Source organism: Desmodus rotundus, chromosome 5, assembly GCF_022682495.2.
Source record: "Desmodus rotundus isolate HL8 chromosome 5, HLdesRot8A.1, whole genome shotgun sequence".
Taxonomy (NCBI): Eukaryota; Metazoa; Chordata; class Mammalia; order Chiroptera; family Phyllostomidae; genus Desmodus; species Desmodus rotundus.
This window is the reverse complement of record NC_071391.1, coordinates 107,691,672-107,714,023: the sequence shown is the minus strand read 5'-3', so window position 1 is coordinate 107,714,023 and position 22,352 is coordinate 107,691,672. Positions and strand designations below refer to the sequence as shown.

General features: G+C 39.2%; 1 protein-coding gene across 1 annotated transcript in view; it reads left to right on the top strand.

The window, feature by feature from the left end:
* The window catches only part of DNAH6 (dynein axonemal heavy chain 6), a 241,862-nt gene that overhangs the window by 40,391 nt on the left and 179,119 nt on the right, over positions 1 to 22,352 (top strand). Inside the window, exons 12-18 of the mRNA XM_045193849.3 lie at positions 812 to 932; positions 6,518 to 6,669; positions 8,235 to 8,387; positions 12,097 to 12,348; positions 15,496 to 15,624; positions 18,641 to 18,754; positions 19,520 to 19,663. Of these exons, the coding sequence (XP_045049784.2) occupies positions 812 to 932; positions 6,518 to 6,669; positions 8,235 to 8,387; positions 12,097 to 12,348; positions 15,496 to 15,624; positions 18,641 to 18,754; positions 19,520 to 19,663 (1,065 nt within the window). The remainder of the gene's footprint in view (positions 1 to 811; positions 933 to 6,517; positions 6,670 to 8,234; positions 8,388 to 12,096; positions 12,349 to 15,495; positions 15,625 to 18,640; positions 18,755 to 19,519; positions 19,664 to 22,352) is intronic.

Below are 22,352 nucleotides of genomic sequence, written 5' to 3'. Positions count from 1 at the left end.
ATTGAACTTTCTACAACTGGCCACTCTCCATAAAGCGTGCCTAGCGTGGGTATGTTGGGAAAGAGCAGTTCCATTGAGTATCTCTAGTTTTCCCTGAAACAAATTGCAGTCATTTGCAAAATATCTTGGTAGGAAAAATAAGGGAAGGCTGTGGAGTGCAGCCAGGGAGTCATGGGCCAAGGTTAACAAACACATCCTAATTGCCTTTCATTGGCATTGAACTATGATGATATGCATTGACCCAGGTAGTAGGGGACTGAAATGATTGGGAATTTTTGTTTTGATTTGAAAAAATGTTGTGGGAAGGGGTAGTTGTAGCCAAGTTTAAAAGAGGTTAAAGAAAGGGTTTTCTTAGGGCAAATTATGAAAGGCATTTTGGAATAGGAGACTTGCCACTGATAGTAAGAGTAAGCAATTCATTCCATAGATATGCTAAACACTTCTGCCTTTTCTCGAAAACACCTCAACTGACACATAAAATTTGTAATTTGGAAAATAGACATTATCTTTGCCATATGATTATTAGTAATATAAAAGTTCACCATGAAGCTAAAAAAATTACAAGTTTGTTTTCTTTCAATCATAAGAAACAATTTTTCAGAAGTCAGATTTGAAATTTTTTTTAATTTTAATTTTGTAAGAGACTAACTGTTCCTTGACATCAAGGATGGTGTCTTCCCTCCCTTATTTATCCCCAGATCAGAACATGTTGTCGGACACAGAGAAGGTGTTTGTGTTTGTTTGTTTAGTTATATTGAATTGAATTCTACTCGGGAAAAATATAATTTTATTTGTCTATTTATAACATTAGGAAACCATAAAAGCAGCATTTGAATCTGCCCAATTGTATGCAGCTACATTTGAAAAGTTCCAGCTATTCTTCAAAGAAAACGAAAGTCTTGATTTACAAGCTCTTAAACTTCAGGAACCTGGTAACTTTTCTAATTTTCCTTGCTAATTATTTTTGATAGGGACATCAAGATTTACAGTCTTCTAGGTTTCTTTGGTGGTGAACGGTGACAGAAATGGTAGCCCAAAAGAGCTTGCCTGACAAAAGGCAAGAGTTTATTCATTTCTAGGTTATTTCCATAGAATTACTCTTTTCTTTAGCCTTACTCGGTGTTAATGTTTTATTTCAGAATATTATGAGAAGCAGTATCTCCTAATGACTTTATCAGTGCTAGCTCTATATAGCCTGAATATGGGAAGGAGTTGCAAGGAATGTTTACCTCTACAAATAATGTTTACATGAGTGTTTTTCTATCTCAGGAACTCAAGTTACTATCTATTTCTCCAGTCATTGCAGGCTGGTAGGTATGAATCAACAATTCTTAGTCATGAAATTAGACCCAAGGGGAAATGATTTTATTAGACTTATATTTTAAAAAGAAAAAATTTTAATCCTCACCGGAAGATAATGTTTATTGATTTTAGAAAGACATGAGCCCTGGCTGGTGTAGCTCAGTGGATTGAGTGCAGGCCTGTGAACCAAAGGGTTGCCAGTTGGGTTCCCAGTCAGGGCATATGCCTGTGTTGTGGGCCAGGTGCCCAGTAGGGGGCGCTCGAGAGGCAACTGCACATTGACGTTTCTCTTCCTCCCTTCCCTTCTCTCTAAAAATAATTAAATAAAATCTTTTAAAAAGAAAAAAATGAAATGAAGAAAAGAGGGTGAAGAGGGAGGGGGCATAGAGAGAGAGAAACATCATTATGAGAGAGAAACATCGATCAGATGTCCCCCATATGTGCCCTCACTGGGAATCGAACCAGCAACCTTTTTTGTGTATGGGATGACACTCCAACCAACTGAGCCACCAGGCCAGGACTAGACTTACTATCTTTTACAAAAGAAAATAATTTGCAATACCCAAGTGAAATTTCAGGCAGGGAAGTTCCCAGATGATTATGATAATTAAGTTCATATTATTTATTGCTATTTTAAAATGTGAGGCATTCATACTTTTTTATTTCATGAACTGTTCTTATTGCTTTAATTTCTTATACAGAAAAAATGATTACTTTCACATTTGCCTCATGAACCAACACTAGTTTTTTTTAATAAATTTGTATGGTTTTCTTTCAAACCATTATTTTTATTGTGTTAAAGTAACTTAGACATTCCATCACTAAATTAAATACTTCAATATGCATCTCTAATAAGCATATTCCTATAGAAGAATCAAAATAATATCATACCTTAAAAAAATAATTTCTTAATATTGACATCTAGTCTATATTCAGAATCCCTCAAATAAAGCAGTTTGCAGCTGGTTTGACCCAGATTCCAGCCTAAGAGCAAACATTGTATTCAGTTGTTAAGTCCCTGAGACTTAGTGTGGGTGGAACTGAAATGAGCTGAGAGACATGATGCCTTGCATACTGTAGTATGACACCATGGTGGCAGCAAGGTACAGAGCCTGGCATTTTAGCACAAAAAGTGCCTGACCCAAATAACCAATTCTAATCACTTAGATCTTGTACTCACAGCCTTGCGCCCAAGGTCTCCTAGTCTCTTGCTACCACATTCCTCATAGTGGGTAACTTTAATCCCTCATCAAGCTCCCATCAGGATGAGATCGCCAGACTTCCAGGTTTCCCTTAACCTAGCCCACCTTGGTTTGTCAATCCTGTCCCAATCCTGGAACCAGAGTCTCACAAGTCTTAATGGTCTGTTGTCTGGGACTTCAAAGCACATTGGCCTGGGCTCCTAAATGCCTCATTCCGCCAGCTTTTGGAAGTCTCTGGCACTTGCTAAACCTCTAAATCCAGTTGTTTTCTAGAGGTTAACAGAAGGTAGCTTTGCCCCTTGGCTACCATGCCTTGCCTATTATAATATTCTCTCAAAATTATAATATTCCTTGAACATATTATAGATAATATAAATGTCTGTTTAACTGACCTTTGAGACAGGGTGTCCCCTGACCAGTCCCAGAAGGTGATCAGAGGACAGGTTCTGGCTTTTTGACATAATCAGCTATATCTTACCACTAAATTCCTATAAAAGTCAGTGTTTACTAATAATTTCTGTACTTGCTGAGCACTATGACTTGATAGATACTATGTTAAGTGACTTTCAGGTGTCTCATCTAATCCTTACAGTTCTATGTGGTATCAATATTCTCATTTTATAAATAAAGTAACGGAGATACATAGAGATAAGGAAACTGCAAAATTACACAGTTGTTAAGTGGATTAGAAACACTTCTCTCTGACTTAAAAGCTTGTGTGCTTAACCATTACACATACCGCGTCTCAACCTCAAAAAGAGACGGAAAATAAATCTTATTTCTCTTCTATCAGCTTTGCTCTTCTGCTTCTCTTTGGCTGTGTCACTAAGGCCAAAGACAAAATGGTTATTAGATCAAAACCTTGATGGTCTAAATTTATTTATGTATAAAATGAGAGTATTGGACCAAATAGGTATTTTCCAAATGGGTATTCCTCAGAACACTATTAGAAAGTATAATTATGTGATATGATGTAAAAAGACTCTGTTCAGATAAATTTGGGAAATACTAAGCCAAGCAACATTACACAGGTTTCCTTAGCAGAGGACTTCTCAGACTATTTGATAGCCTTGTCAGTTCTGAAAAAACAACCACATATCAAAACCTCCTGAAGTGAGGAGGGTAGGTAACTGTCCTTTTTTCTATTATGAGGAAGCTGAAGCTCAGGAAAATTAAGTGACTAACCCAAAGCCACATGTGGGTTAAAGACTGACCCTAGGTCTTCAAGCACTCTGTCTGGTGTGTTCTTTATATTATGTCAAACTCCCCCTTTGTGCAGGAGAGGAGATGACATGCACTTAGGGGGGAATCAACACCCTTTTCTTTCTGTGATGGTGGAGGGTTACAGAGGCACTGAGGAGATCCATCTGACCCACATGGAGGAAGTAATTGTAAATAAAGTTAGCTAAATTTGAGAGGGTACAGGATTTTTAAAAACAAGCAGAGTAGTTTAGTACTGCATATGTATTAGAAAGAGCTGGTTTTGATGAAGTGTATTCAAGAATAATCAGACTTCCGGCCAAAATGGAGGCATAGGAAGGCACACTGTGCCTCCTCGCACAACCAAAAGGACAACAACAATTTAAAAACAAAAAACAATCAGAACTGACAGAAAATCAAACTGTATGGAAGTCTGACAACCAAGGAGTTAAAGAAGAAACATTCATCCTGACTGGTAGGAGGGGTGGAGACGGGCAGCTGGGCAGAGAGGACTCACGGCAAGGTGGTGGCTGGTGGACCCAGCAAGGTGGCAAATTGTGGAGCGGGGCAGGCAAAGCTGCAGTTGACAGACCGAAGACCCAGAGTTCCAGCGCAGGGAAATAAAGCCTCAACCTCTGATTGAAAACACCCGTGGGGATTGAGGCAGCAGCAAGAGAAACTCCCAGCCTCATAGGAGAGTTCATTGGAGAGACCCACAGGGTCCCAGAACATACATGAAGCCACCCACTCAGGAATCAGCACCACAATGGCCCAATTTGATTGTGGGTAGCGGGGAAGTGACTGAAATCTGACAGAGAGTGGAGCAAGCACCATTGCTCCCTCTCGGCTCCTCCCCCATGTACAGCACCACAGCACAGCGACCAGCATTACCCCACCCTGGTGAACACCTAAGGCTCCACCCCTTTACATAACAGACATGCCAAGACAAAAAAAAAAAGGCCCAAATGAAAGAACAGGTCAAAGCTCCAGAAAAAATACAACTAAGCAATGAAGAGATAGCCAACCTATCAGATGCACAGTTCAAAACACTGGTAATCTGGATGCTTACAGAATTGGTTGAATTTGGTCACAAATTAGATGAAAAAATAAAGGCTATGCAAAGTGAAACAAAGGAAAATGTACAGGGAACCAATACTGATGGAAAGGAAACTGGAACTCAAATCAATGCTGCAGACCAGAAGGAAGAAAGAAACATCCAACCAGAAAAGAATGAAGCCACAAGAATTCAGAAAAATGAGGAGAGGCTTAGGAACCTCCAGGAAATCTTTAAATGTTCCAAAATCCAAATTATAGGGGTACCAGAAGGAGAAGAGGAAGAACAAAAAATTGAAAACTTATTTGAACAAATAATGAAGCAGAACTTCCCTACTCTGGCAAAGGACATAGACTTCCAGGAAGTCCAGGAAGCTCAGAGAGTCCCAAAGAAGCTGGACCCAAGGAGGAACACACCAAGGCACATCATAATTGCATAAGCCAAGATTAAAAATAAGGAGAGAATCTTAGAAGCAGCAAGAGAAAAGGACACAGTTACCTACAAAGGAGTTCCCATAAGACTGTCAGCTGATTTCTCCAAAGAAACCTTACAGGCAAGAAGGAGCTGGCAAGAAGTATTCCAAGTCATGAAAGGCAAGGACCTACATCCAAGATTACTGTATCCAGCAAAACTTTCATTTAGAATGAAAGGGCAGATAAAGTGCTTCTCAGATAAGGTCAAATTCAAGGAGTTCATCATCACCAAGCCCTTATTATATGAAATGTTAAAGGGATTTATCTAAGAAAAATAAGATAAAAAATATGAACAGTAAAATTACAGCAAACTCACAGTTATTAACAACCACACCTAAAACAAAAACAAAAGCAAACTAAGCAAACAACTAGAATAGGAACAGAACCAAAGAAATGGAGATCACATGGAGGGTTATCAACAGGGGAGTGGGAGGGGGAGAGAGGGAAGCAGGTACAGAGAATAAGTAGCATAAATGGTAGGTAGAAAATAGACAGGGGGAGGGTAACAATAGTATAGGAAATGTAGAAGCCAAAGAACTTATATGTGTGACCCATGGACATGAACTATAGGGGGTAATGTGGGTGGGAGGGGGTGTGCAGAACAGAGGGGAGTGAAGGGGGGGAAATGGGACAACTGTAATAGCATAATCAATAAAATGCATTTAAAAAAAAAGAATAATCGGGCTTCCACTGCTTTCAGGCAGATTGGAGAAGGGAGACAATGGAGGTAGGAGATTCTCAAAATGCAGCTGCGGCTTGTGGCAGATGCAAACTGACACGGCCTTGACCATGACGTGGAGCAGGGTTGGCAGAGAGGTGGTGGGAAGAGGAATGGAGATAACTAAGCTATGCCTGATCTCTTGTGTCTCAAAATTTTATTGTTAATATCCTCAAAATGCTTTCCTTTGTGGTACCATTTAGGAAAAAACTTAGATTAAGTCCAATTTCAAACCAATCTGACTCTAGAATGGACTAGAATCTAGTCCATTCCAGACTAGATCCTCTAATGCCATTTTGAGTTACCATCTTAATAGAAGCTGGAAACATATTTACATATTTAATTTTTATTTAAAAACATTTCATTATTATATATTAGTTTTTCATTATAATAATGAAATATAAAAGACTGTGAATTAACACTTTAAAATTATACATAGTACCATACATATGAATAACATAAATATATCTATAAATTTATTAATGTAATAATTATTAACATATTTCATAATAATCCTTCAAAATCTAATATAATGTATTTTATCCTTTATGTGAATTATTTTATGTAGATGTTAAGTTCTTTAGTGAACAACTGGAAAAATACCACAGGCAGCACAAGGAGGCTATGGCTCTGAGACCCACCCGAAACGTAGGACTGCTGCTCATTGACACTAAGATGCTAAAAGAAAAACTAATTCCATCCCCCTTGCGATGCTTGGAGGTAACTATGAACTGGGAAAAGTTTTCATTATGGGCTCTACAATTGTTTTATGACTTTTCTACTGCAAATAAACTATCTTTATTTTCTAGTGTTGCAAATACGTAAAATTAACATTAAGTCTACTGGGCATTCTCCGTTTTAGAACAAGTTCCGTATTCTCCTTTCTGTTCCAAGCATGGTTAGCTTTCAGATGAGGAGAGGGAGGAGCCTGCACACCTCAGTCTCGCCTCTTACTCTCCCTCCTTTTTCCTTTGTTGGAGTATTTTAAGGCTCTTTGGTGTTGCACTGGGAAAGCTCCTTCATTCTAGGATGCTCAGATCAAGTTTTGGAGAGCATTTCCTGATCTGAAACTGTCCCTGAAAATCTGATTACATTTTGGTAATTTGCAAGCTGTAACTCACAAGGTCAACCCAGCCCACCACCTGTTCTGGACAAACGGTTTATTAGAACGCAGCCAGGACAATTTGCGTACGTGTGCTTTAGCCTGTGGTTGCTTTCTCACTACAAGGACATGGTGACTGGTTGTGATAGAGACTGTATGTCCTGCAAATCTACAACATCTACTGTCTGGCCCTTACAGAAAACTGCTGAGCTCTGTATAAAAGACTGCAGACCTGAGCGCTAGTGCCTGTTCTGTCATTGTAATTAGTTGTATGACATTGGGCTTTCTTCTAAAGCTTTGCTTCTTCATCTGTTAAAAAGGACAAAACATATCACTGGGGCAAAATCAATTCAATTTCAGCAGTTTGAACACAACTATATATGAAGCCAAAGAAAACTGACCTCACACGGGCTTAAGCAATCAATAAATTTGTAGGCTATGCAGCTAAAAATCAGGGTGAATGGGCATCAGGGAGATTTGATCTAGTTACTCAGTGGTGTTACCAAGAACCCATTTCTTTTTTTATTCTCTTCACTGAGCCTCCTGATGTGCCAGCTTCACCATAATGCTAATATTCCCTTACATTTGTGAAATGGCTGGAGAAAGCTCCATAAGCTAATTATTTCCTTGTTTATGTACAGAGAGAGAAAGAAAGAGAGATTGGGATTCCGAGCGTACATTTCTCTCAGCCTTAAACAGTAGTACTGGACATCTTTCTAACTGAATCAGCTAAGGTCAGATGTCCACCCTTATCCAATCACATTGACCAAAGGAAGCCAGCCTCACATTTGCCTAGTGACCAACCAGACTGCACCTTTGTTTCTGAAGGAGAAATCAATCGATTTCCCCCAAAGTACATGGCTACCACCCAACATGAAGGGAGTAGAATTGGTGCTGGGGAGGACTCCACAGTGTCCACTCCATAGGGCAAGGTAATAGAAAGGGTGCTAACAAGAGATCGGAGAATTTAGGCAAACTTTTTAATAGGCCGTGCAATCTAGTTTGTTCTGGGAATGATCTTCACAACCTGCCCTTCCTGCTGGTTCATGTGAAAAAAGTATCCCTTATATACACTGTTGCATCCAATACTTGCTGATTTAACAGATATTCAACTAGGATTTATCTAAAATGTATAATAAAATGACAATATATTCAAGAAATTAAGATTCTTTTTCTTTCCTAGGTGCTAAATTATATGCTTCCTTGTCAAAGCAAGAAAAAAGTGGATGCCATTATCTCTGAGGCACAAGATGCAGAGTACAAACTTGAGTTTGTTCCAACGACCACCATAGAATATGTTAACAGCTTAATATTTCTTGACGAAATTCAGGAAAGGGTGAGTTGATTCATATAACTCAATATTGCAGATCTTGTGGTAGATAATGAAGACATAAAAAAACCGAGGGATGGAAGGTCAAATACAGCTGTGAAACTATCAGAAACACTTTCACACAAAGTGAGTGGACGTCCTACATCACATCAATGATGACGGCTAATGATGATCAGTCTCGTACCGCTGGTCAGGCACTGTACCACACTTTTACATGTGTTACATTTTAAATTCTCACAAAAACTCAAGACGTATAGATAATCTTTACTCTGTCGATGAGGAAACAAGGACTGAAGTAGGTTATGTTGTCCTAGATCACAGAACTTGTATATGGCAGATCTAGAACTACATTTGGGTCTCTGACTGCAAAGCCAATGCTCTCAATCAGTTTACTGCAATTCCTATTTGTGATAAATGTTAATAGAATTGTGATCTAAATGTCAGTCACAATGGAAGTCTTGACCCTTAAACTGTATCTGCATAATAGTCAGGAACCTTACTGTTAGAAATGGAAAAAACCCTTAGAGGGGTGGGGTGGGAAGACAACAGTAGATGTAGAGACTCAAGTGATGGGGTCCTCTCTCTCTCTCTCTCTCCCCTCTGTCACCCCCCCCCACACACACACACACACACACTGCCTTTGTCTCCCATATTTTTTTCCCTCCAGAAAAATGACTTCCTTCTCTCAGGCTCTTCCCTCCCTGTGGCAGGCAATCTAGCGTTAATTTCATTAGTAGGTTTTTCACAACTTTCATTCATATCAATTGGCATTTGAAAGAGGGAGAAATTATTTTCTGAAAATTGAAGATATTTAAATATTTAAAAAATAAATTGAGTGAAATGTCATTAACAACTGAATCGTGTTATACATTGTTAACAGAATTAGTAAAGGCTATTTCATATGCCAACAAAAGTAATGATTTTGTTTCTCATTTCAAGAAATAGCACCTTCTCCAATAGCAGATGATTGTGGTTTTCCCTCAGGTTTACTTATATATCATCCCAAGAGTCTGAAGGTGTCAAGCACTTACTATTACTTTTAGTTATTAGGCCCCTGTGCACAAATAACCAAAACCCAGTTGAGCTAGCTTAGGCCAAAACAGGGATCCTTATTTAAGGACTCAAGGATATTTCGTGGACTCACCACCCACACCCTCCACATGCATCCAGAGTGTAAGTAGGCTGAGGAACTTAGCACAAGCAGGAATGAGAAAGCTGTAGGAAACCCAGGTAGTTCTCTCTCTCCACCTCGCCTCTCAGCATCGCTCTGGGAGTCTGCTTATCTCCGTCTGCAAATAGGTTGCTCCTTGTTCTTCATCCATGGCAGCAAACATGGCCACCAGCAGCTCCCAAGTTTCACGTTGCAAGTCCAGCTAGTCACCGAGTCAGAAAGAAAAGCTCTCCCTTCTAGGTATCCCTAACCTGTTGCATGAACTATGACAGGAAGGTAGGATCACACTGCAGAGGTTAAACTGCTCTCACTCTGCGGTTCCGGAACAGGGCAGTGGATGAGCCATACAGAAAACTCAGACCGTGTTCCATCTCCGCGGAGGTTGTTCCTGCATTGCTAGGTGGTGTGTTGACGAAGCAGTTTCCCTTAGGGAGATGCTCTTCACACAAACAGCTTCTTTTGGAACCTCGCTCATTTGTTCAGAAAATGCAGTGAGTTGCATTTAGTGGGTTGCAAGGATTACAACAATGAGTAAATCTGCTTTGGAGGAGATCAGAGTCCAGAATGAAAGCAGACGGTTATTATACAGTGGGCATAGGTACAAGGTATTGTTTTAGGACTGGGGGGGCTGCCCTAGGCTCTATGGAGGATGGGGTACTTATGCTATGACCTAAAGCACATCTATTCAGAAGGCATTCCAAGAAGTGGGGAAACTGCAGTGACATGAGGCAGCATGACAAGAGCAGGATGTGGCTAATGGAGAAAGGGTGTTAGGTATTATGTAGCTAAAGCAGTATCTTCAAGAATGGGAGAAAAGAAAGGGATTCTGGAGGTGTTAAGTAACTAGAATTGAAAGGACTTAGTGGACAACTGAATGAGGGAACAGCAAGAGAAATCCAAGATAACTCTCTTGGGTATCTCTCTACAGTGAATGGGTAGATAGTGGTGTTATTAACCCTTATGGGTAGGAGAAGGCCTCATAGTCATTGCATTGCCAGGCCATTTTTTTGAGAGCAGAAGAGGCACTATGAATGGCTCTGCCAGGACAAGTGAAAACCAGGACACTCTCAGAGAAACCTGGACATATGCTTACCCTGAGTACAGGAAACACAGGAAGAGGAACAGATCTTGATGTACAGGGACTTAGTTCTATTTATAACTTGTTTAAGATGTTAGATGCTTGGTTGGAAAGTAATAAAAACTCACTAGGTTATCTTAAAAAAGAAAGGATTTATTCTAGGCTGGCAGGGTTATCTTCTGGAATTTAAAGGCAAGGACGGGGCCTAGCCTTTTGAAAGGACAGAAACTAGGGATTAGAACAGCCTAGGGAAACGAGAAGGCCTCTCTCTTTCCATCTCTCCTCGCTGCTCCTCTCTAGAATGGTGTTTCTCAAAGGGTGGTCGCCAAACCAGCAGCTGCAGTAGCGATGGAGAACTTGTTAGAAATGCATATTCTTTGGCTCCGCCTTAGACCTCCAAGTCTGAAACTTTGGGGAGGGGCTCGGCAATCTGTGTTTTAACAAGCTTCCCAAGGTGACTGTGATGCACGCCGAAGGGTGAGAACCGTTTCTCTGAAAGCCTCTCTGCAGTTATCTTCTCATATTAAGGACCCGCTTTCTGTTTCCACGTGAAAGCAAACGGCCTCTGCCAGCAGCTACGGTCTAACTCTTCCTGTGTTCAGGAGAGAGGTCGGACTGCTCTGGGTTTGTTGGATCCCAATTGGGTGCTACTTGGTTCAGTCCGCGGCCAGAAGGTTAGGTCAAGTCGTATGAATGTGGCAGAGTTGGGGGGAGGAGGATTGCCCTGAACTGAAGAGTTTCTTGCCAGAAAACTAGGAGAGACCCTGTTCACTGAAGGTAGGACATCGAGGTGAAGATGTTTAGTGTCAGTTGGAGGTAGTAGAAGTACTTGTTAGAGGACAGCAGTAGAGTCCCCGTAGATCGGAGTTCTGAATCCGCGCAGGCAGGAGCAGGGCCTGTCCACCCCACAGCTCAGCACGTGCGTCTGTGGGCTCTGATACCACAACTGAGCATCCTCACAGCACCCGTTGTCTCTGCAAACCTTAAATATTGGCACTGTTTATTGCTACACAATAAAAGAGAAAGGCAAAAAATAAAAATTTATAAGAATAATGCTAAGTATACTCAGTTCTGAGCAACTTACCTCATGGGCCTGATTACCTGTGTTGTAACGATGACAGTAGAGATCACCCAGCAGCCTTCAACCAGTTTTTAAAATTATTATTATTCTTGATTTGAGAGGGAAGTATTGACTTGTCGTTCCACTTATTTATGCATTCATTGGTTGATTCTTGTATGTGCCCTAATCGGGGTTTGAACCCACAACCTTGGTATATTGGGATTAAACTCTGACCAACTGAGCTATTCGGGCAGGGCTGGCCTCAGGCACTTTAACGCACTCCTCATGTGCTGGCTCTGCATAGTGTGATGTTCATGCTGCACAAGGGCTATCTCCTATTAAACAAAACCTAAAGAGAACACTAGGACTCGGATAGAGTTAACAAGCCACCAATGTTTCCATTTAGATCGAAAGCCTTGAAGATGAAGGGAACGTGGTGATTCAAATGTACAAGCTCATTGAACAGTATCAGGTCCCCACACCGCCCGAAGACTTCGCTGTTTTCGCTACTATGAAGCCGTCCATCATTGCCGTTCGGAATGCCATCGATAAGTCCGTAGGTGACAGAGAAGCAAGCATTAAGCAATTTTGTGTGCATTTGGGTAGAGATCTTGAAGATCTGACCAATGAGGTGAACGAAGTAAAGCTGCAAGCGCAGGTGAGTTAAGGAAGAATTTTTTTAAATAACATGTGCAGCTTGACTACATTTTAATTGAACCATTCAGGGAGCATTTCACTTTAATCTGATTTAACTTCTGCTTTACATGGCTTTATTCTGTCCAGTTAACAAGGTCTTTGAGCTTCTATTTAAAATCAAAAGTGTTTCTGCACTCTCTTCGCGGTACTGAATAAATTCCAGCCCATTGCAAGTAAAGTATATATGTAATATTTAACTTTATTTCTCCCGGCTTGGATTTATTACTCTCAAATAAGTGTTTTTACAACTTGTTAGCATATTTTACAGCTATTGTCATAGGGGGTATTTTTTTAGCCACATATTCGAAAATTTCTATTTAGGAAGAGGCAGAGTTTAAAGTAATAATGACAGTGAAGAATATTTGGTTAACTTGCACTGATTTTACTATACACCAAGGGGAATTTTTTATAATTTAAAATAGAAATCTGAGTGATTCTCAACTGAAACATATACACAAAACTTTGATTTTGTAATGAACCATTATTTTATTAGCATTGACTAAAACATCATAGAAGTATAAAACCATATAAAGTTATAATCAAATCAGAATAATTGGGAAATAGTCAATGTTCATCAACAAAGTATTAATAAAATGTGTTAGGGTACATCTACTCAAAGGAATACAATACAGACATTAAAGATTACAATGTACATTTATATGTATTGACATGGGAACATAAAAGTAGCTGCTATTTGTTGTCTGCTTAGTATGTAACATGTACTAAAGTATGTTTGTACTTTCACATAGAGAAAACCGTACATAACTGTAGTATCCATACAACTCAGTGAGTTATCAGAAAAGCGAACACATCCATGTATCCACTACTCCTGTCAGGAACTATAACATTACTTGTTCCCTGGTGTCCCTTGTTACCACCAACACTTTCTTCCTCTCCAAAGCCATCCACTACCCTGAATTCTAATGCTATAAAATAGCTTTGTCTGTTTACGAACTTCAATTAGATAGACTCATACAGCCCTCGCTGGGGTGGCTCAGTGGATTGAGGGCTGGCTTGAGAACCAAAGGGTCGCTGGTTTGATACCCAGTCAGGGCACATGCCTTGGTTGTGCGCCAGGTCCCCAGTGGGAGGTACACCAGAGGCAACCACACATTGATGTTTCTCTCTCTCTTTCTCCCTCCCTCCCCCTCTCTAAAAATAAATTTTAAAATAGTTTTAAAAAGGAATTTAAAAATAGAATCATACAGAGTGTGCCCCTTATTTGATTTTTCTTTCATTCCTGAGATTCATCCATGTTGCTGTGTGTGGATGTAACTTATTATCCACATTCATTGCTATGTAGTATTTCATCATATACCACAATGTAATTATTCATTCCACAGTTGATGGACATTGGATTAGTTACAGTTTTTAACAATAGTAAATAATGCTTCTAGGAATATTCTTCTATATATTTGCATGTCTTAACTCATTTAATCCTCAGAACACCTATAAAGTTTTGCTATTTACATTCTATAGAGAAGGAAACCAAGACACAAGGAGGTTAAGTAACCTGCCTGGGGTCACACCAATAATAAATGGAGGAACCAGAATTGAAGTTTAGGCAGTCTGCTCCCAATGGTTAATAGTCTGCTATCAGCTCCTTGCTATATTCTGTTTTCCATACAGAGCATACAGTGAAAAGTATGACCGGTTAGTCTTTGTTTGGAGACAATACATGTGTATACAGATAGATTGCTAGAGAGAGCAAGTGACAGCAAGGGCCTTATGTGTAATCACGCATTTTTAAAAAGCCTAACGCACAAACAAAACTGATAGCAGAGGTTCTCTCCAGCAAGTGCTTCTTCTATAAAGGGTTTGGAATTAATTCATTATCGCTGGAGCAAAGAACTGCAACTTCACCATTTCCATAAATGGTGTCATCTTGCTGTCACGACCACCACTCCTGCTGATAAAGAAAATTGGAGAAAAGACCTAAATGTAACATTTGATAATAACTCAATTTATTTCAATTTGAAATGTCTACTTTATTTTAATTTAGTCTCTTTGGGATAGATTTTAGTTAAAAATCGGAACTCCATATCAAGCATTTCTTGCTCCCACCCCCTCCCATCTATTGCTCCATAAAGGGAAATCTGTATTTCCTCCTGGTGGATATGGAGGGGAGGGACATCAGTCCCGTGCTGCCCTCTGGACCATTGGGCTCCCCAGGCAGTTTGGCTGGGCCTCGGTGTCCCAGGCAGCTGTTAGCTGAGAGTCCTTCCTGGTTCTTGAGGTATCACGCTAGCCCCTGCTGCTGCATTCGTCATTTCTGCCAAAGTCCACAGCCTCAATCTGTGACTTTCGAATCCTGACTTCAGACTTCCTGTGGTCCACTAGTTGTTTCAGCAGTCCTCACTGCCAGAATCAAGGCCCATGAGAACTTCATGATCACCTATATACCACTCCATGAGGCACCAGAGAGTCAACAAGCCCTTCCACCTGTACACTCCAGTTAGCTTTTCTAACCAGGAGCCTGGTGCCATTTTGAATGCAGGGCCATGCTGTACCAGAGATGTCATAAATGGCTTCACCATGCTATGGCTATAATAGTTCTCAGACTCTTCCAGTTTTCTCAGATTCTCCCAAACCTAGTTAGGTGCTTCTACTTCGTTCCTAAACTTTTCCATTCCCATTCACTGGGTAGGGTTTCAGCCCCACAGGTCAGCCAGAACACATGTCTGATTATTCTTTATTTTTTCTCTTCCTCCCTCTCAGAATGCAAAGGCTTTCTATTTTGTTTATTGTAAAATGGGGATATCCCTTATATTATAGTCTCTTCCTTCTTTTCCTTGTTGCATTCAATTACCCTCACCTGAAATCGTGTTTGTTGAAGTGTAGGAAATGAAAACAGATGAGGGAAAATATATTAGGTACTATTTAAAATCATTGTCATCCCCCTGGCTCTTTATGCATCTCTGCACTTCTTACAGCATATGCACGTTGCTGTAAAATTGAGGAAAAGCAATCATTTTGACGTATTTTATAAAAATCAGAGTAAGAAGGGAATTAGAAAAATATTTTTTGTAAGTGTGTGTTAATTAATTTAAAGTCATGGTCTACATCACGAAGCAGGAATGACTCACGAAAACCTATCTTAATTTTACAGGATCCACAGATTTTGGATATTAATGCTGACCAAGACAAAATAAAGTCCACGCTGAATGATCTGCAGTTAGTTCTAGATGATCTTCAGAAACGTGCATTTCAATACAAATCTTACCAGAAAAATTTTAAGGTAATGGCAATTTACGTGTGTTTTAAAGCGTGTGCACAGAAGAGGCATTGATGCACAGGCACGTTCAGCAATGTGACGGCAAATATGTAATGTTTGGACGCCCTCGTGCTGGTCACTCTACTGGAACAGTCTGGAACAAATACAAGGTGTTCTCTGCCTTACGCATTCCCTACTCCAAACTTTCCTCCCGGGACTGCTTTTGCTGCATTCCATCGGTTTTGGTGCGCTGTGTTTTCATGTTAATCTGTTTAAAGATTAGTATACGTTAGAGACAAAATATCTTTCTTATTAAAAAGTAATTATGAATTGTAGATAAACCCCCAGACCACAGACTGTAATTTCTACGTTAAAATATATATGGATTTTTAGTTGTGATCAATTACTTTGCTAATGTTCAGGTTTCTTTTACACCCATGCATGTGTTATGATTCATGAATATTGCCTGATTTGCCCGTTTGATGCACCAATTTAGTGACAGAAGAGAGTTTTCCTAAGCCAGGGTATAGATGGATCCTAAGGGTAAGTTGAAAAGCTAAAAGATATGCCTCAAAAGCAAAAATGAAGAGAAATGAGTGAGAGATATAGTGCTCTAAACAGCTATGAGGGAAACCAAAATGAAAAGAGAACGGAAAAGATTTATAGGGTCAAAACCAAGGGGGCCACCAGCAATGTGGGTGTCATTAGTCTCTCCCAAAGTCTTGGAGGAGTGCCTGGACTTCACATGGGAACACATCTAGCTCTTGTAGAACCCCACATGGATGGCCAGAAAGTGGTCTTAGGAGCTGTCTGCTCCAGAGCCCAGGGGCTGGTGGAGCAATCGGTAACATAATGAGCTTGGCACTGCACTTTGTGGCTGGTGCGATACTCGAGGCAGGAGGCTTGTGCATGAGAGAACTGGGTTCGAAGTTGTTCTCAGGTTGAGTTAACTGACCTATGAGATAAGAAAGTATTAGGGTAGGAAGTGTGGTATGGAAGAAGTACTGCTTGATAAAAAGCTACGACTAACAGATGGGCACTCTGTCAATCAGAAAGCATCGCCTGAGCCAGTGCCTGAAATAGGAGGGTGTTCCCTTCCTTCCGCACACTGTATTTATACTTGACTAATTCTTACTTTATAATCACCTCACATTCAACCTTGCTTCTGAAGGTCTCAGGCATTTGGGGGATAGAAGTGAAGGCCTAATGGGCCTAGGAAATAATTTCTAATTGTTCGTGAAGATAGGGCTAGACTCCTAATATCAGGGTTATTCTGGCCTTGTAAAATGAGCTTGGAAGTGTTCCACCTCTTAAATTTTTTTGGAAAAGTTTGAGAAAGATTGGCATTAATTCTTTAAATGTTCAGTGGAATTCACCAGTGAAGCCCTCTGGTCCTGGAATCCTCTGTATTGAGAAGTTTTTGGTTACTGATTCAACCTCCTTACTCATTTTTGGTCTGTTTAGATTTTCTTCTTTTTCCTGATTCAGTCTTTTTGGCTGTATATTTCTAGGAATTTATCCTTTTCTTATAGGTTAACAAGTTTGTTGTCATATACATATTCATAAAAGTGTCCTACGGTCCTTTATATTTCTGTGGTATCAGTTGTAATGTCTTCTCTTTTATTCCATTTATTTGAGTATTCTTTTTTTTCTTACTCTAGCTAAAATTTTGTCATTTTTGTTTATCTTTAAAAAAAAACAGCTCTTTGAAACCAAGTTTGTTGTAGCTTTCTAGTTTTGTGCCATTGTGGTTGGAAAGACACATGGTATGATTTCAGTCTTCTTAAATTTTCTAAGACTTGTTTTGTGGCTTCGCATATGATCTACCCTTGGGACTGTTTCATGTGAACTTGAAAAGAATGTGTATGCTGCCACTGTTGGATGATCTGTTCTATTTTTCTAGTCTTTATTTTACTCGTCTCCATGCTGATCTTTGTTATTTCCTGTCTTCTGCTAACTTGGGGTTTAATGTGTTCTTTTTCTAACTCCTTGATGTGTACATTGTTTATTTGAAATCTTTCTATTTCTTAATATATGCATTTATTGCTATAAACATCCCTCTCAGAACTGCTTTTGCAGCATTCTATAGGTTTTGGTGTGCTATATTATCATGTTACTCTGTTTCAAGACATTTTTTAAATTTCTTTTTGATTTCCTCTCTGACCCATTGGTTGTTCAGGAATTTGTTGTTTAGTTTCCACAGTCTTGTAAATTTTCCAGCCTTCTTATTGTTGATTTCTAGCTTCATACCATTGTGGTTGGAAAAGATACATGGTATGATTTCAATCTTCTTAAATTTCCTAAGGCTTGTTTTGTGGCCTTTCGTATGATCTCTCTTTGGGAATGTTCCACGGTGCACTTGCAAAGAATGTGCGCGCTGCTGCTGTTGGATGCAAAGTTCAAAGCCATAGCTTATCACAGGGCTCACAATTTCTGTACAAACAACCCCCTGGAGATTTCCTCACCTCCGAGCCCAGGCAGCCTTAAAACACTTCACCAAAACAGCTTCTTCAGATTTTCCTGCAACGTTTCCCTCTATAGGTGTCATATACAGCCCATGGGGTTAAAAAGAGGTAAGAAACTGGGCTGTCCTCTCCATCTTAAATCACCCCATCCACTTCACCAGCTACTGCACAAACATCTTCTTCCTCTTCGACCATCTAAGAACATAAGCCCTAACAGAAATCAGTCTTCAGCCTCTGAAGATCCATCTGCTTTTCAAAAAAGGCCAGGAATGCATATGCACATATGACCCAACTTGAGGAAGAATGCCCATGGTGCTCTTGTGATATTTATGTCTTTGGAGAATATTTAAGTTCTAAGGAAATATAAAGAATTATATTTTGTCACTCAAATGAAAATTTGAATTTACATGGGTTTTGTGATTTTTTTCTATGTTTCTATCTCTACTTTTCTTTCTTCATTTTCTAGCCCCTCATATTCTGCTTAGTCACTGTATCAAGAATTACTAATAGGAAGACAATATAAGGTTTTTATATCCGAAAATTAAATAGTGTATTTGGTTTATTACATTTTAAAGGTAGAAGTTTCTAAGTTTGAAGATTTGGAAGAAGTCAGCGCCGAGGTGAAGCTCAAGCAACTGCTCTGGGATTCTTTGTACGAGTGGGACCAGCTCCAGGAAGAGTGGTTAAAGGTAAGAAGTAAAAAGGTCTCAACTCTTAGATCATTTTTGTTTTAATTAAACTTAAAATTCTAATAATATCAACCATAATTTTTAACAATCTGATATATTTTCAATTTCAGTAAAATATGCTGTGTTATAATTTTATGAAAAATAAAGAAGAAGCTTAGAGAGTTTTCTGATAACCACCAGAGATTAGAACAGTAGCTTCCAAAGTGGGTTGAATTCACCGTAGGAATGCCCAGAAAGACCCATTAGGGGCCAGAAAGAAAATGGTGAATCTGGAAACAAATGAAAGTTTTACAAATTTTTCTATTGCCTTCAGTCCATATAACCATCTTACATGTCAATATATGTGTACACATATGTTTATATGACTCAGAAATATATTTATACATACATGCATATTTGGGGGCACCTCTAAATCATTCATATTAAAGGGTTACATAATCTAATAAAAGGAAAATACTAGGTGAGAAATTTCTAGTTAGCAAGAATAAAAATTAACTACTTATATCTCCTTACAAGTCTTGGCCCTCAGGAATAATTTACAGGAATACCGCATGATGATGGGGACCAGGCCATGCAAGGCATAACCAGGCGACGCCTGATAGGCCACTGGCAATCTCAATAAGTAAAGCCATTTCCAAAAGTAGAGAGTTGACTTGGATTAACTATTTAACTACTGGAAAATCCAAGTAAAGTAAAAAATGTCACTATTTCAAGCTTGCGTTTTATCATATGTCTTACCTTCTTCTGTTCCCCTAATTTTCGTAGTCCAAATTTGACTGCCTGGATCCAGACATCCTAAACACTCAAGTTTCTAAATACACCAAATTTGTGACTCAGTTGGAAAAGGGCTTGCCACCCAACAGCGTAGTGCCCCAGCTAAAACAAAAGGTGGAAAAAATGAAAGAAAAGGTAAGTTTGGTAGAAATGATTTCTCAAACTTTTGTCAGTAAGTTACTGCTTGATGCTAGTGATACAAAGTTGAGAACTGTTCCCTGTTTAAATGAGTTGGCTTTGCAGAGAGAGGAAAGACTGGAAGAATTCAATTTTTGCCGAGCACAGACTGCATCCCATGCAGCTGAATACCTTGGTGAGAAGAGGCATTCGGAGTGACAGTTTCTCAAGGGGTAGGGGAACTAACGCAGGAGCAGGTTGTAGCTGTGCCAAGACACCGATCCACTCCTCCTGTAGACAGCCGGAGAGGCTAGGGCAGCCTTGCCCATTCACACCCCTGCACCAGATAGGCCAGTTTTCAAGGTGTGCTGTGATGTAAGGAAGGCTGGGAAGCCCAGCAGAAGGTGCGCAGGGCTGGCTCTTTGAAAACAATCACTGCTTGAAATGCACCCGCGCTTGAAATGGGAAGGAAAGGGAAAATGATTTTTATCCTTTTAAGCAGTTTTTTATTTTTTAAAAAGAGATAAAAGACTAAAAGAAGACATGGGTAGAAACAGTAAGCAAAGCTTCAGGGACAATGAGAAGCAAATGTTCCCCACTGAAAAGAGTGTTTTTGCAGCTTTTTCTCCTCTAGCCTTACGATACCTAGTCAAAATGGTTTTCAAAAGTTACTTAAGTCAGCTTCCTTCTTCCTTATTGCCTTAAGGGTGCTTCTAACATACTATTGTAAACAAGTTCCCTGCCACAGCCTGCATCCCATCTTTTGTTCCTTGGAAATCCTGGTTGGCTGTTTTTTTAACTTGCATACAGTTAAGTCATTTCCTGTGGTACACAGTTTTGTGGGGGCTTACAGTTGGGAAGAGTCATGTGTCCCGCACAACAGTACTGTTCAGAATAGGTCATCACTCCCACCCCCAAGTTCCCTTATGTTGTCCCTTTGCAGTCAGCTCTGCCTTCCATCCAAACCCAGGCAACCCCTGTTCTGTTTTCTGTCTCTGCAGTGTTTCCTTTTGCAGAATGATAGAAATGGACCAACACAACATGGAACCTTTGGGGGTCTGGCATCATTCACTCAGAAAAATGCATAAAAGATATATCTATGCACTCATACCCAGAATACATAGCATAGTCTTATAACTCAAAAATAAAAAGATGAAAAACTCTTTAAAATGAGCAAAGGAGTTCATAGACATCTGCCCAAAGAAGATACATGAAAAGATGCTGAACCTCATTAGTCACCAGGGAAATACACATCAAAGCCAGAATAAGGTACCACGTTGCTCCCACCAGGATGGCTATGCTCAGAAAAACGGATTATAGGCGAGGATCTAGAGAAATTGGAACCCTCATGTGCTTCTGTTGCGATTATAAGGTGGTACTGCCTCTTTGGAAGATAGTTGCGTAGTTTCTCAAATGTCAAAGATAAAGTTAACATATTACCAAGTCATTCCACTCTTAGGTATATACCTAAGAAAACTGAAAACATATGTTCACACAAAACCTCGTATATGAATTTCATAGCAGCATCATTCATAATAGCCAAAAGTGGAGAAAAACACCAATGTTCATCAACCAATGAATGAATGAATGAACAAAATATATCTGTATAATGGATTATGATTCAGCAATAAAAATGAATAAAGTACTAATATATGCTAAGGCATAGATGAAACTTGAAAATGTTATACTAAATGAAAGAAACCAGTAACAAAAATCTACATAACATATGATGTCAATGATATGAAATGTTTAGGATAGAGAAGCTCACAGAGAGAGAAAGCAGGTTAGTGGTTACCAGCCACTATGGAGAAGGAGAAGTAGACAGTGATAGTTAACAAGCGTGGGTTTCCTTTGGGTTAATGTAAATTAGACAGTGGTGGTAGTTGCACAACTCTGTGAATTAGAATATTTTTTAAAAAGATTTCTTTGTTCATTAATTTTTATCACAGAGTAGTATTCCATTGTAGATTACCATAGTTTATCTAATGTTTGTGCTAACATCATGTATTTTATCTTTACATATATTATAAACATGCCAACTTGTAATTATTTTTGTTTTATGTAATTATCTTTTAAGACAATACAAATGGAAATAAAATTCATTTTACCTTTATTTCATTTCCAATGCTCTTTATTTTTTTGTATGGATTCTGACTCACAGCGTATTCCTTCTGCCTGAAGAACTGTCATTAATGTTTTTATTGAGTAGGCGTGCTAACAATGAATTCCCTACATTTTTGTTTTGAAAAAGTTATTTTTTTATTTTGACTGGTATTTTCACTGGGTATATAATTCTGAGTTGACAGGTTTTGTTTGTTTTCAGAAGTTTAAAAGTAGCCTTTCATTATTTTCTTGCCTGTATAGTTTCGAACAGGAAGTCAGCTATAGTTCTTTTTCCTGTTCTTCTGTAGATAAATGTTTTTTTGTTGAGAGATGGCTGCCTTCAAGATTTTATCTTTTCTTGGTTTTTAGCAATTTGTAATATGATATGCCTAGATGTATGTTGGTGGAGTTGTTTTTGTCATTGTTGTTATTTATGATTTGTATTTATCCTGCTTCGTGTTCTCTGAATTTCTTGGATCTCTGGTTTGGTTTGTCTTTAATTTTGAAAAAAAATGCAGTCGTTATTTCTTCAAATATCTCTTGTGCTCTGTTTTCTCTCTCTCTTATCCTTCTGGTTTCTATTACATGTATTTCAGACCATCTA